The following is a 15,541-nucleotide window of genomic DNA, read 5'->3' on the forward strand; positions in this document are numbered from 1 at the left end:
TGGAAGAGTTTATGCTGAGTGAAATAAGTCAAGCAGAGAGATTCAATTATCATATGGTTTCATGTATTTGTGGAACATAACAAATAGCATGGAGGACAAGGGGAGTTAGAGAGGAGAAGGAAGTTGAGGGAAATTGGAAGGGGAGGTGAACCATGAGAGACTATGGACTCTGAAAAATAATCTGGGGGTTTTGAAGGGGTGGGGGATGGGAGGTTGGGGGAACCAGGTGGTGGGTATTGGAGAAGGCATGAATTGCATGAAGCACTGTGTGTGGTGCAAAAAGTATGAATATTTTTACACTGAAAATAAATTTTGAAAAAATGGTACAGTCATTATGAAAAACAGAATCAACATTCCTCAAAAATTAAAAACAAAACTTTCATATGACCTAACAATCCCATTTCTGGTATATATCCAAAAGAACTGAGATCAGGATCTCAATGAAATGTCTTTATTTTTGTGTTCATTACAGCATTATTTACAACAGCCAACTTAAGTGTCCATCTATGGGTGAATAGATATGGTATTTATTACTCACTCTTAATGAATATTATATCATTTGATATTAATGTAATGTTATTCAGTTTTAAAAAAGAAATCCTGCAATGCACAACATGGATAAACTTTGAGGGCATTATGCTAAGTCAAATAAGCCAGACACAGAAGGAAAAATACTCCTCTTACATGAGGTATATAAAACAGAAATAAAACCTACAGAAAATAAAAAATTAAACCTACAGAAATAAAAAATAAAATGGTGTGCTGGCCAGAGGATGGAAGGAGAGAAAAATAAGAAGTTGTTTAATGGTTATAAAATTACAGTCATACAAATGAATAAATTCTAGAAAACTACTGTCCAACATATTGCTTGAATTTAACAATACAATTATGCAATTAAATTTAATTATGCAATTAAAATGTGTTAAGTGGGCTAATTATGTTAAGTATTTTTACCACACCACACACACACACACTCACACACACACACACACGAGGACACAAGTAAACTAGAAAACTTTTGCAGGTAATTTATTACCTTGATTGTGGGAATAGTTCATATATATTTACAGATTCATCAACTCTATACTTCAAATATGTGAAGATTTTTGTGTATCAGTTATATGTCAATAAAACTGTGTGTGTGTTGAGGGAAGTAATATTATCTACTGCAGGAAATAAATTAGACCATCATTTCCATCCAATCAAATTTACCTCTTTATATTAACATCTTTCTAGTTACAGAAAGATGGGAAATACAACTAATTTCAATAGAAGGAAAGAAACAGGTTTGTTTTAAGCAATTTTCAATCAAGAGGAAATAAAACCATTTTCATTACCCAAAATAGTGGAAGCCATTTATAAATTTATATTTTTAAAAATATAGCAGATGTAATGGTCATTACATTTTTTTAAATGGCATTTCTTTAAAAATCAAGTCCTGAGAGCTCATGTGACCCAGTCAAAAGCATACATATACTTAACAAATGTATTATATACACTATATAGTGTATATAATATATAGTATATTATGTATTATATATGTATATATTATGTATTATATATGTATTATATAATGTATTAATATGTTATATAGTGTACATAATATAGTATTATATAATACTATAGTGTATTTTATATATAGTGTATTATATATAGTGTATTATATATATATAGAGAGAGAGAGAGAGCGAGCATTATATACATTTAACAAGTCTATTTCTTCCTCCAGTTAATTCTCTACACTACTTTTCTTCTTCCTTCTCATTATGTTCATTTCTTAGGGGTTTTTTGTTGTTGGTGGTGGTCGTGGTGTTTGTTTTTTTGTTTGTTTGTTTGTTTGTTTTGCCTACTCCTTTTTTCAGAGACTCAGGATACTCCAGGCTCCATAATCTATTTTTAGGAAGTGAAATCCTATCCATATGTTTTAGATTTCTTTTTCCTGGAATCATGTGTACTTTAGTCATCAACTCAAAGTATGAATGCAAAATGTGACTCTTGTCTTGGAAACAATTAATTAAGGGGCTATTTTATTTCCAATGATGGCACTGTACACAGGAAGCTTTTCAGAGCAGTGGCTTATAGGAGTGGTAGACTTCTGGGAGAGAGATGAGATTTTGCCATTCACTGTTTTATTATTTTGACTTGTGTAATACAAATAGTAATTGTTCCAATATGAATAAATATTTTTCCTATTTTAAAAAGATGGAGTGAAAAAAGATCATGTTTAGCAAGTAGTCTAATAAAACATGGCTCAGTTTTAAAGTATATAAAAGTGTATCTAATATATATTAAGCAACGTTCACTACAAATAAATGTGCTTAATGAGGAAAACTCAAAAAAGCATCCAGGGGAAGAAAAGAAGAAGAAAGGAAGAAAGAAAGAAAGAAAGAAAGAAAGAAAGAAAGAAAGAAAGAAAGAAAGAAAGGAAGGAAGGGAAGGAAAGGAAGAAAGAAAGAAAGAGGATGTTTATTCAGGAAACAATAAGCCTAGGTCAGTATGTGCATCCAAAGGTGGGTATTTAAAAAATATAAAAACACTGTACCTAGGTTTTGAACTTCTCAAAAAACAACTAAAATACAAAACAAGACCAAGGACAAAGACAAAAAGGAGAATGTGTGACCTTCAAGAAACAAAAGTTCAATGAAGAGCATACACTTGCAGAAGAATTTTTCTAAAAACCAGTATAAATATTTGGGAAGCAAACAGTAGTTCTTCACACTCAAGAAATTTAAGACACGGGTGGTACTAAAACAAATGATTCAAGACAACAGTTGATTTTAAAAGGTAAACTGGCTGTAGAAAACGATTTAGGACATACAGAGCAATTACATCCTAATTTGTACTAAGGAAGTGAAAACAAAGCTGAGTAAAAGATATGCCTGAGTAACTTGCCCAGAATGAAATAAAGGAGAAAGAGGGAGTTACAATAAAAGGTGACATGAAAGAGTTAAAAACATAATATATCATAAGATTTTCAATGTTAGTAAATTTTGACATCAAACACTTACAGTTTAACATTATGAAAGCGAACATGCAAGCTAAGGTTCTAATTCTCACAGTTACTTTATAACTCTATGTTAATCTACAATGAGACATAGCCCTACTAAATTCCCATAAAACAAACATAAAATACACAACACACTGGTCATACAATAAAGCTTGTGTTATTGACCAGGTGTTAAGTTTTAATGAAAAACTCAATTATGTGGAGAATAGAAATTTCTCTCATTATATTCTCTAACTCATTGCTGTGAAACTTAAATATATAATAGAAATTTAAGTGAAAGAGGGTGCCAAAATTTCAATTGGGGATTATTAAATGAATTTTTTTTAATTTGAATATTAAAATGTAAACAGAATGTTTAATAATTCCTTTAAATAAGATAAAATGAGAAAAAATAAATAAGAAAAATGTCAGAAAATAAAATCTAGTAAAAATAAAGATAATATTTTGCATAGCATAATAAACAAAAGTAATCATGAATATTAATATAACATCCCCCAAAAGTATGAATGAATAAATGATAGCATATTATAGTAACACAAAAGTAAAAAGATAATTTTTAAAAATATTTCAGAAACAGTTTAATAAGTTAATAATTTTCATATAAAATGCAAATTAAGAGGCTATATTGTAAACTAATTGTATATATTTTTTACAAAACTGTAAAACACCTTCATTATAAAATACTATCGCTGTTTTCTTAATTAAAGCAGAAAATATCTATAAAGAAAGACACATTTCCTTAAATATGCAGGGATACATTGGAAACAATGAGATTGTCTATTTGGAAACCAAATAAATCATGCTAGTCATTGCCTCTTTTACCAATATTGAAGAAGTTTCTTTTAAAGTCCAACCAACTTCCCTTCCAGTCCCTCCAGATGCTGACCATGCCCCATTATGCTTCTGTTTCTCCTTTCTGTGCAGACTAGTCTTCCTTGCCATTCAAACACACTATAGCCTAGCCCCTAAACTATAATATAAAGCTGAATTTTGCATTTGACAACTGAAAAGACTTTTAACATGAGCATTTTTATTTCCTTTGTCTAGACCCTACCCATAGTGACATGCAGCATCCCATGGGACAGGGTTCTCTACACCTTTGCAGATAATGCTTTCTGTGTCTCCACAGTCACTCACCACTTTTAAAGACCACTAATAGTACCAACCTCAGAACATAAAATGATCCTAACTAATGCTATTTTGGATATACCACTCATCTATCTGCCTTAGAATATAGTAAACTTCTGGGTATTTCCATATCACACAGGGTCCAGCCTGATGATCGTATCTGATTATCATTGATAAAGCCCATGCCCTCTGCTTGTGCCAGACACCTCCATAGCCGCTCACCCCCACTTGGAGCTTTTTCTCCTTTAAAAACCTATTCACCAGATTCCAGCTCTAGAGTCACTTTCCCAGTCTGCTATTCTAAGCTGACCCTATCAGAAATGCTACATGGATCTCTGGATTTTGTGAATTCCTACATCTTACCTCCTTCTCTAAGTGGAATTATTTTCACTTTGAGGATACTGTGCCCTCCATTATTTCATTGTGTGAGTGTAGGGCATGAGTTGAAAATACTATTGTAATGATGAGCCCATGTATTCTAAATGTTGCTATGAACTATTTAACCTGCTATTCTGTTCTAGAAGACCCCACCCCAACCCCTTTTATTCCTTTTTTAGACCCAACTACAAAACACAAAACAAGAACTTACTTTAAACATACTAAAAGCAACTTTCTCATCCAAATAGAATAAATCTAGGCCAAAGGACACAAATATTGTCAGCTAACTAGATGTACTTTTTAATATAGGAAAAGTTGCACTCAAAAGCAATTTTTTAAAAAATTGAGTTCAGGGTGCCTGGGTGGCTCAGTGAGTTAAGCCTCTGCCTTCAGCTCAGGTCATGATCTCAGGGTTCTGGGATCAAGTCCCACATTGGGCTATCTGCTCAGTGTGCAGCCTGCTTCCCCTCTCTCTCTCTCTGCCTGTCTCTCTACCTACTTGGGATCTCTCTCCCTCTCAATTAAAAAAAAAATTGAGTTCAGAGGCACCTGGGTGGCTCAGCTGGTTAAGCAACCAGCTCTTGGTTTGGCCTCAGGCTGTATTCTTGGGGTCATGGGATTGCCCTGGCATCATGCTCCCCACTCAGCAGGCAGTTGGTCTTCTTCTCTTCTTCTACCCCTCCCCCACTCTCTCTAAAATTATTTATTAATTTAAAACTCTTTTAAAAAATTGAATTCAAATGTTCTCTCAAAACAAGATAATTATGACATGTGCCATGAAAGGAGGGAGTGTGCTGATATAAAATACAAGCATCTTCATTGTCTATAGAATCAAAGATAGCCCCAGAGCAGTTCAGGAGACTGTGGCTGCAAGTAGACAAAGCAGCAAAGAGGGTGGTAAATGGACATACATGCCATATATCGATCTCCTTTCAGAGCCAATTTTTTCGATAATTTGTTTGTAGTCAGAATTAAGATGAATTTGTTGAGCAAATAATGTATATCCTCAATCAATTCCCTTTTAATTCAATGAGATTGTCACCATACCCTGGTAAGATGTTTCATAAATGTTTATTAAATGCAAAAGTATTTGAGTGGGAATTACTATTTTTTTCAGTTTGAAGAATATAGAAGAATCAGGAATGAACAATTTAAACCCAGTCTTTGCTGCCTTTGAGCAGAAGGAATATTGGGTATAAAAAAGAGAGAACAAAATAAAAAGAATTTTATGAGATATTTCCTGTCTGGTTGTGAATAGTCAAAGGCAACATGAAAAGACTAGTCTGAAATTCAGACTTCACGATTCTGAGTTGCTTTAATTTCAGTTTGATTTACATGCCATAAAACATAGAACATAACCATAAATGCAAATATACCTATTTCAGGCCAAGAATATTCATTCTGGCCTCAGGAGTTACTTTCTTGTCTGCAGTATCTTCAGCTGCCTGTGTCTTGAGAGGAAATAAAAAAGGTGTCCTCTGGTTAAGAACCCAGAAAGGACTAGCTGGGAACCACATGTAAGATTCTAAGGAAAGAGGAGTCTGAGTTGTTGTAGACTCCAGTCACTGACTGCCCCATAAACCAGAGAGTAGTATGCCCACAAAGATGATACCTAGCTCTTATCACTGTCTGGAAAGGTATGCAAAAATGTTGAAGCTATGGCTGAGAGTTAGGACCACAGGTGAAGTCTGACCCTCAGTTATGCTTGCAAAGTAAAACAATGGCTTGAAAGCTACCTCTCTGGTCCCTGAATCTCTCTGCAACAGCTCCAAAAGTGGTTAATCCTGATCCATGCCTTATGTGGTACAACATGGAAATGTTCATGCCAAATAAGGTAAAAAAATTAAACGGTTTCTAGACTAGATGTCAGGACTTGCCTGGGAACATGTCAGAAGAAAGTGAGCTAACCTCAGTGACTCCACTTCTAAGAAAAAGAACTTGGAATTTAGAAACCCAGTGACTTACCTCTACGATGAGGAAGTGGCTTAAGCTAGGAAAGAGGAAAAAAAAAAAAAAAAAGTCCTGTTGATGTGACCTAATCATGTCCCCAGAAGGGTTAGAGATTTACCATCTTCCCTCTATGGAAAATGTGTAGCACGTTAAAATGTCTTTAGGAGAGGATGCTGGGACATGGTGAACGCACAAGAGCCCTGCGGTCATAATTTTCCCCTATCATGTAAGCATTCACTAAGACATCAGGAGCTTACCTTGACACTTTCCAAAACATTACCAATTAAATTCATCCTGATTATCCCATTGTAATGCAAGAGGCAGTAGAAAAATGCTATGTTTCAGTAATCACAGAATTCAGAGAAATTACCTCAAGAGTAAGTCCCTTGAGTAACCAGCTCACAATATCATGGTGTCTATGGACTGAGCTCCAATGGGACACCAAATGCCAGACATTATTGCACTGTTCTATTCTCACTCTAGTAAACTGTCCCTTTACAATTTTGAGAAGAAAAGTTAATAATTCTATTCTTACTTATTGCATCTATACTCAAACACTTTAATTGCCCTATAGAAATAAAAAAGAACTGTTGCTCTATTGTTACTCAAAATAGGAGAGTCCCCATTTTTCCTTTGTTATCTAAGTCTCTGATCATGCTTATCCAACAATTCCCAAACTCTGCCTAAGAAATCTTTTCATTTACCATATGTTTTTCTAGATCATTAAGCCCCAGTTTATTTGGAGTTCAGAGATGTTCATGCACTCCTGATCACAAAGAAAAACATTCTATTTCCAACCATATCTTTGTATTCTATATATCCTCTGGCTCTTCTAATAATTTTAAATAAAATGGCCTCTTGGTTATCTAAAGTTTATTGTATCATTTGAAGACTATTTGATTTCTGTTATAAGCTGTCAGTCCTTTAAAATTCACCCATGGATTCTTTTCTTTCTTTCCTTTTTTTTTTTAAAGATTATTTATTTATTTATTTGACAGAGAGAAATCACAAGTAGATGGAGAGGCAGGCAGAGAGAGAGAGAGGGAAGCAGGCTCCCTGCTGAGCAGAGAGCCCGATGCGGGCCTTGATCCCAGGACCCCGAGATCATGACCAAGCTGAAGGCAGCGGCTCAACCCACTGAGCCACCCAGGCGCCCGATTCTTTTCTTTCTTATACACATATTAACTTATTTGTAACTTAGCAAAAAACAATATAAACTCTTTCTTCCTTTTTCAAGTTGATGTGCCACTGTTTAGATAAAGTTGATTTGCAACCACATCAATTTAGTAACAAATATCCAAGTAAAATAAAATCACATAGCCATTAAGCTTATAGCTTGAGATAGATTTGATTTTTTGCAACCAACTTGATGAAAGTGACTTTTCCCCCCGTTAATTACTTATTTTGTTAATAGATACTATCAGATAGTGAAAATCTACCAATTAACTGAATTGAACCACTAGCATATACTGTTTCCTTCACATCTGTTTTCTCAATTTCTCAAAAATTATTGGACAAATAATTGCATTTTTTTAAAGCAGATAGGACAAGCATATGTTCCACAGTGCATTTAAAATTGTGTGCACCTAGTAATGTAAGATAGAGGGTATAATGGAAGATGTGAGCAATAAAATAAATCTCCCTTCATCTAGTAAAGAATCCATTTCAGCAGTATGCAAGTAGCAGGAAATTAAAATGGAAAGAAGTGGGTAAACTAGGGAGATAATTAAAAGGTAAAATCTACAGAATTGTGTATAGGTTACATACAGTTGGTGAAAGAAAGGGCAGGATTTAGGGTGGTGCATGCTTCATTTCATGATATTGAGAATAGTGAGAAAGGGCCAAAAGCAGAGAAAGTTTTGACTTAGTTATCATGTGCTCATTTTGAAATTGTTTTAATACACTCAGGTGGAGAAGTAAAGCACATAGCTGAACATGAGAATATAGATAGAAAATACAAATCCAGGAGTCACCTGTAAATATATTCTACTTTAATCATGATTAAGTCAAAATGTAGTTGCCATTCTCAAAAACTTACTAAGGAGAGAAATACAAAAAATCAGAAACTTGTCAAACAGGAGGGAAAATACTGGAATAGAAATGAGCTCAGTGTGTGATGGAGACTTGACCCCAACTTCAGGGTCCAATAATCCACAGTTTGTTGAAAGAGCAATACCACTGGAGTTTAACATTTCTTCTTTCTGTTTTGAGCAAATAGTTAAAATATCTTGATCTCTGCAAAATAAGGCATAATAATACCCATCTGTCTATTAAATACAACAGACTTTATGAATAAACCTTATTTAAAGTCAGATGCTTAGGATACTGCTCTAATTTTAATTTGGGTTGTTCAATATTACACTTTCCAGTTCATAGATGGTATAAATTTTATGCAAATTGTTCAAGTCAACAGCTATTATGTCATGAAATGAGCATTCAAACTCAGGTTTGTCCAACTCAGAAATTCAAGTACTATTAATTTTTTTCTAACGAAACCCATTATAGGTTTATGAACATAACCAAATAATTTACTGAGTCATCATCCATTAAATTAATCAGTCATAATAATTGCCTCCTAAAAAATTCTTGAAAATCACGTTTCACTAAGTCAAAATTCTCCCAAGAATTTTTTTCAGTGCTGCCTTCACTTCCTTGTTTCTCAGGGTGTAGATGAGGGGGTTAAGTATGGGGGTCACCACAGTGTAAAAGAGGGAAACAAACTTTCCCTGGTCCTTTGATCTACTCTTGGCTGGCTGCAGATACATGAAGATGATGGTTCCATAGAAGATTATGACAACCATCAGGTGGGAGGAGCAGGTCCCAAATGCTTTGTGCCGTCCGATGGCTGACTTGATCTTTAGAACTGCTAGGGCAATGCGCCAATAGGAGATCAGGATGAGTGACAAAGGCACCACCAGGAATAAAACACTAGCTACGAAGAGCTCTGCCTGGTTGAAAGTGGTGTCCACACAAGCCAACTTGATGAGCACAGGGACCTCACAGAAAAAATGATCCACTTGGCGATGCCCACAGAAAGGCAGCTGCAGGGTGAGAGTGGACTGTATGAGGGTGGTGGCCACCCCACTGAGCCACGCCACAGATGCCAGGATGTGACAGAGTCCAGGGCGCATGGAAAAGGCATAATGTAGAGGATGGCAGATGGCAATGTAGCGATCATAGGACATCACAGCCAGGAGGACACACTCTGTGGATCCCAGGGCAAGAGAGACATAGAGCTGAACCACACAGCCACCATAAGTGATGGACTTATCTGAACCACTCAGGTTGACTAGAAGCTGAGGAATAATGCTGCTGGTGAAGCAGAGGTCGAGGAAGGAGAGATGGGAAAGAAAAAAGTACATGGGAGTGTGCAGTTTAGAGTCCAAGAGGGATATTAGGATGATAGTGGTATTGCCTAGGAGTGTCATCAGGTAAAGAAAAAAAATTATCCCAAAGAGAACCAGCTCTAACTGAGGCCGGTCAGAGAAGCCTACCAAAATGAACCCAGGGAGTGTGCTATCATTAGTCCACCACATTACTCTTTGATTATTAACTCCAGAGTGATAAAGTCACATTAAACAGAAACTGCAAGGATTTTATGTAAATTCCTTTATAATTAAGATCTAAGATTGAAAAATAAGACTTTGGATGTAGGTAAAGAGAATATCAAATGAGATGCCATTGATTATCCCACGAAGTGGCATACTTGGTGTGTTGATCATAGGTTTTCCATCTACCTTGAGGGCAAAACAAGTTAAAATAAATCAAAAATCAGGTTTACCCCACTGTTTTGTCAATACCTTTTTTTTTCCATTATAAAGGTAATGGAATTGTGTAGGAAATATGGGAATTGCAAATACCATACTTCATTCTCAGAATCTATCATATAGGTGGACAAATTAGGGAGGAACATAATGAACATGTCAGAATGAACAAGACATCACCAGGGTCAGCAATGTGGTATGAGAGTACAGAGCAGGGAGAATAATCTATAGAGGGAATGTTGAGATTAAGTTCAAGGATTAGGTTACATCTTATTCTTAAAAATGAGAGGAATCAAAAATGATAGAATTGCACAATGTTAAGAAATAAGTATAGAAATGGAGAGTACACTATAGAGTGTCATTAAAAAGAAAGGAACTAAATTTATGGTGTGATTATTGCATACACCGGCTATGGTATATAATAGAATATGATATTTACAAGGTAAATTTGAGTCACTTTTTCTTTTCTTTGAAATTTTATTTATTTGACAGACAGAGATCAGAAGTAGGCAGAGAGAGGAAGGGAAGCAGGCTCCTTGCTGAGCAGAGAGCCTGATGTGGGGCTCAAAGCAGGACCCTGGGATCATGACCTGAGCCAAAGGCAGAGGTTTTAACCCACTGAGCTATGCAGGCACCCCACACTTTTTCAATGACATCAGTAAGCCTTATTTGGATAGCAGAGGTTCTTGTTAGGAGGGTTTTTGTATTATTTGAATTGTTATTTTCAGATAAATATGGCTACACAATATAGATTTGGGAGCGGTAGCTAAAGAGATGGAGGGAAGCGGGATGGGTAAAATAGGTGATGGGGATTAAGGAGTGCGCCTTTCATGATGAGCACTGAGTGTTGTATGGAAGTGTTGAATTACTAAATCCTAAACCTGAAGCTAATATTACACTATCTGTTAACTAGCCAGAATTTAAATAAAAACTTGGGAGAAAAAAAGAAACAATATAGAAGATTTTGAAAAAGAAGACCCTCTAGTCCAGAAACTATGTAGGCAGCCAATGTAACAGTGAATAACACCATGCTACAAATTTAGAATAGAATAAAGGTAATGTAAATAGAATGCAAGAAATGCTGCACAGTTAAATGACAATCAAGATTTAACTACTAATGGGATATAAGACAAATGAATAGGAAGAAGTTAAATTATTAAAGTTTTACATATGATGAAAAAGGGAGATCTAGTAATTAAGAACAGCCTGCATTTATTCAGTCCCAACTCACTTGGTGATGCCAGGAAGAATCAGACTGATAATTTCTACAGAGTCCTAGAATTGGATTGATGACCATTGTTTTGATGTTCTCTTTGGTATAAAGACTTGGACCTAGAGTCTCACTTAAGCTGTGACGCATTGGTAGCAGCTACTCATTTGATACCCCTCACAATTTAGACTCTATAAAAACACATAAGTCATATATATCTTATATAACCACAAAAATTGCATAAAAACATAATTAGGGAAGCTCAATTAACATAAGGACTATTCCCAGTCAAATAATCGCAATCTAGGGTGGTTGGGTTATGGACATTGGGGAGGGTATGCGATATGGTGAGTGCTGTGAAGTGTGTAAGCCTGACAATTCACAGACCTGTACCCCTGGGGCAAACAATACATTGCATGTTAATAAAAATCATGATTTTTTAAAAAGCAAATACAGTTGAAAGGAGTTCTTTAAGTTCATTAAGGTCCTAAGTCTTTACTCTGAAGTTAGGTTTCAACATCCTATTGAGATTTTAAATTTTTACTGATTATATTTCTTTATACCACCAAGTTTGCCAGCTCAGTTCAGGTTTTAAAAATTTTGTCTTTTATGGTATGAAATGAACTTAAAACTAGTATCCTTCCACCAGAACACAACTGAAGCCGTATTTATTGTGTTTAGATACACATGCAATCATTGCCACTCCCCATGCTGATGGAATTCTATAGAGCATTATGAAAAATCAAGGACTTTGGTAACAGAAAAAGCTTAGGTTTAATTCCTGGCCCTCCACCTTTTGATTGTGCACCTGGAGTAAATAAGTAGATACTGCTGAGCTTTGGTTTGTCTGTCTGTGACATGGAGATGATAAATAGTTACAATTTATAGGGATAGTGTTAGGACTGTAGGAGATGGCAGCTCTACAATACCTGGGCGAGAGTTGAGCATGAAGATGCATAAATAAACAGTGTATTCAGTGTGTGGATCAGGATATTAAATGTAAGTCCTTTCTATAGCTTATAAGCCCCTCAATATTTGCCTAAACCTACCTTCCCAGGTTTTGATGCCTCCTTCCAAGCCACAGAAGGAAATATTTCCAGTTCTCCAAACACAGAGTATGGTCTTCCATTATCAGGTTCTGTCATTGGCTGTGATTTTCATAGTATTCACTCATGGAATCTGCTCAGACATTTTTCTGCATCCTTTAAGACTTGGTTCAAATAACAAAGATTCTGGGAATCTTTATAGAAAAGTCACCTTTTACAGTTCATTTCCACATCACTCTGTAGGTATTTCTATATACATTGTAGAATTAAAAGAAATTGAATGCTATATCTCACTTATCTTGATGACCTTTAATTCAGCATAGTCCCCAAAAAATGACTGTGAAATAATATGTGTGTATTGTATAAATAAATGAAAATTAAAATGAAGATTTTATCACTTATTTCATTATATATGTCTTTTATCTTCCAACACGAATACTGATCTTTTATCTTTATCATAGATTTTATTAAAATTACAATATACAATTAATAATATAATATATAAAATATATTATAATATAATATATAGTAAATCCATGATAAAAATAAAATATCTATAAAAATATATGATATACAGTCGTGCACATATTTTACTTGAACACATATTAATATATAGCCATATGTACATTATATTACATTAAAATAAATGTAATGAATACATAATACATATTTTATATATAGAAAAATAAATGATAAAAATAACAGATAATAGATGTAGAGAAATAAAACTTTGGAAATAGCTAAAGAAAAAGGGTTAAAATAGAGAATATAAGGATAAAATAAAATAATACATTTAGGTTAAGGACTTCCTTACTTTTTCATCACTGTCAAATGTATTTATATATAATTTATATATTCATATATATGTATGCAAAATTATATGTGATTGTCCTACACTGCTCTATTCAGCCATACACACAAAGAGTACATTTTTTTTTTCATTTTTTCAACAAAAAGTTTTAAGGTACATTATAGATATTAGATGGATCATTATAACTTAACTATTTGTCATTGGACATTTTGTCAATTAAGGTATCCATCAGTATTTACTGGATGCATACAGTGTTCCAGGACCTATGCTGGGTATCAGACATATGAAATTAGAAGGGCATGAATTTTGGGATGCCTGGATAGCTCAGTCAGTTAAACATTCAGACTTGATTTCAGCTCAGGTCATGGGACTGAAGCCCTACATGAGGTTCCACACCCAGTGTGGAGCCTGCTTGGGTTTCTCCCTCTCCCTCTGCCCCTCCCCCTGCTCATGCACACTCTCTAAAAACAAAATAAAAAGGCATTAATTTTGCTATCAAGAACCTTCTTGACTATCCAAAACAGAAGGAAACTAAAAAAATATAAGCACAATAGTAAGTTTTAAGTGCAACTAAATGGCAAATCTTATTCCATTCTATAATGACTAATAGAAGAGAGAAAGAAGGAGATGAAAGAAAGGCCTCAGAAAGCAGATAAAAGATTATAAAGTGTTCTTGAGTTGGACAAGGTTGTCCCAGGAGGAAAAAGCAGTCTTACTGATGATGCAAAGTCTTAAAATAATTGGGCATCATCTTCCATCACTCATGGAGGTTGTGTGTGCTGCTGGAACTGAGATTTTAAGGGATGGAAAGGAAAAAGGGAAGACTAACATCAACTAAGATTGATCTTAGGCCATGTTCTTTAGAACTAGAAATCCAAACAACATTTTACAGTGAAAACTATATGGAAAACTTTACCAAAAGGAATGTTATGAAATGAGTTTAAAGACATCAGTGGCTGAGTGAGACTAAAGGGATCTGAAATAGCAAGATGGGAAGGATAAGGGTATAGGGACTACTGACTTCCAGTTTCATTTCCCACTATCTCTGACCCAGTGTATGTCTTTTTCTAAAAATAAATGCATCTCATTGCTGCTTTTGAACAGGACATTCTGATACGAGAATTCTGAGTGGGTTTTCTGTTTATCTACCAATATGAACGTCTAGCTCTTCCAACCACATGTAAATAAAATATTAGCCAAGGATGTCACTCTTCAGACGTTCTAGTAGGAAAGTCATTAGGTGTAAAACAGCCTCAGGTCATCTCTATGAATGCTCCCTGCACCATAGTCACACACGACCAGTAAAGAAGTATGCAGGAAGGAGAGTAAAATTAGGGGGGGAAAGGTACTAGACATAAGGCAAACAATAAAAATGTAACAATGGTTTAACAGGTATCATCAATAGCAGTACAGAGAGAATATATGATGCATTTCTGAGAAATTAAACCATAATTTATGCAGTTCTTAAACTTTTTAGGGTTCTTCAAGATATCATAACTTGAAAGCTCACATTAATAGTTTTTACCAGCTGTGTACATCAATGTTTGTCTGCATTCCCTACCTAACTCAAATACCCTGTTACATTTTTCTCCTTGCTGGAAGAACATGTGAGTTTATCCTGGGGAGTGCTACCAATTGGGTACAACCCATAACCATTTGGAAAGTGACCTAAAGGCGAAAGGACAGCCTGGTCTGTGTCTGAGGGAAGCAGTCAGTAGCATATCCCTCTGAAGTCTGAGGCATAGAGAGAACCTCCAGAGCAAACATTCAAGTCTGACTGCAAATCAGGCACTCAGAAATAAAGCCAGCACTGCATGTTATATGCCTAATGAGTCAATGACTTCATCAAAAATTAGTGATGTACCAAATGTTTGCTAATTGAATTTAAATTTAAAAGAAGCAACCCATTGGTGCACCTCACAGTGCTGAACACTTTCCCTCTGCATAACAATGCAGTTTCCATGCTTTGCTGCAGGAAGTTTCCATCAGTTTTTACATTTCTTTTGGAACAGAAGAAAGGTGTTCTGGACTGTTAATGCTGTATTTATCCTGAGAGAATGCTGGGACTACAATCTGTGCTGCTTCCCAGGGATTCACTAGATGGATGATGAGCCATGAATCTATGCTAAGGTTGATTACACCCTCACTAACCATGGGAAAGGATTTCATATCCCTAAAACTAAGTATCTCCCTATGTAAAGCAATGATAGTAACATTGGTTTCTGCAAGCACTTAAGACATGTTGTC

The 15,541-nt window shown here is 35.2% G+C and overlaps 1 protein-coding gene across 1 annotated transcript; it reads right to left on the reverse strand.

Moving 5' to 3' along the window:
* Window positions 1-3,784: 3,784 nt before the first annotated feature.
* Window positions 3,785-9,999, reverse strand: LOC101684704 (olfactory receptor 2G2-like). Its single transcript, XM_004778436.2, has 2 exons — window positions 9,079-9,999; window positions 3,785-3,874 (listed from the first exon to the last, which is right to left on the reverse strand). Exons 1-2 carry the CDS (start codon window positions 9,997-9,999, stop codon window positions 3,785-3,787), a joined length of 1,011 nt encoding a protein of 336 aa, XP_004778493.2.
* Between the last annotated feature and the right edge of the window lie 5,542 nt (window positions 10,000-15,541).

The sequence above is a fragment of the Mustela putorius genome, unplaced genomic scaffold (genome assembly GCF_011764305.1).
Source record: "Mustela putorius furo isolate JIRA1106 unplaced genomic scaffold, ASM1176430v1.1 tig00003914_pilon_pilon_pilon, whole genome shotgun sequence".
Taxonomy (NCBI): Eukaryota; Metazoa; Chordata; class Mammalia; order Carnivora; family Mustelidae; genus Mustela; species Mustela putorius.

What these genes read in the sequence shown, in the direction of transcription:
- LOC101684704 (XM_004778436.2), bottom strand. Translation starts at nt 9,999, where the DNA reads ATGTGGTGGACTAATGATAGCACACTCCCTGGGTTCATTTTGGTAGGC. An exon ending in TGAAAAAAATTCTTGGGAGA is followed by an intron (nt 3,875 to 9,078) that starts ATTTTGACTTAG and finishes TCTGGAGGGACT; the next exon opens with GGAAGGGAAGTTGGTTGGAC.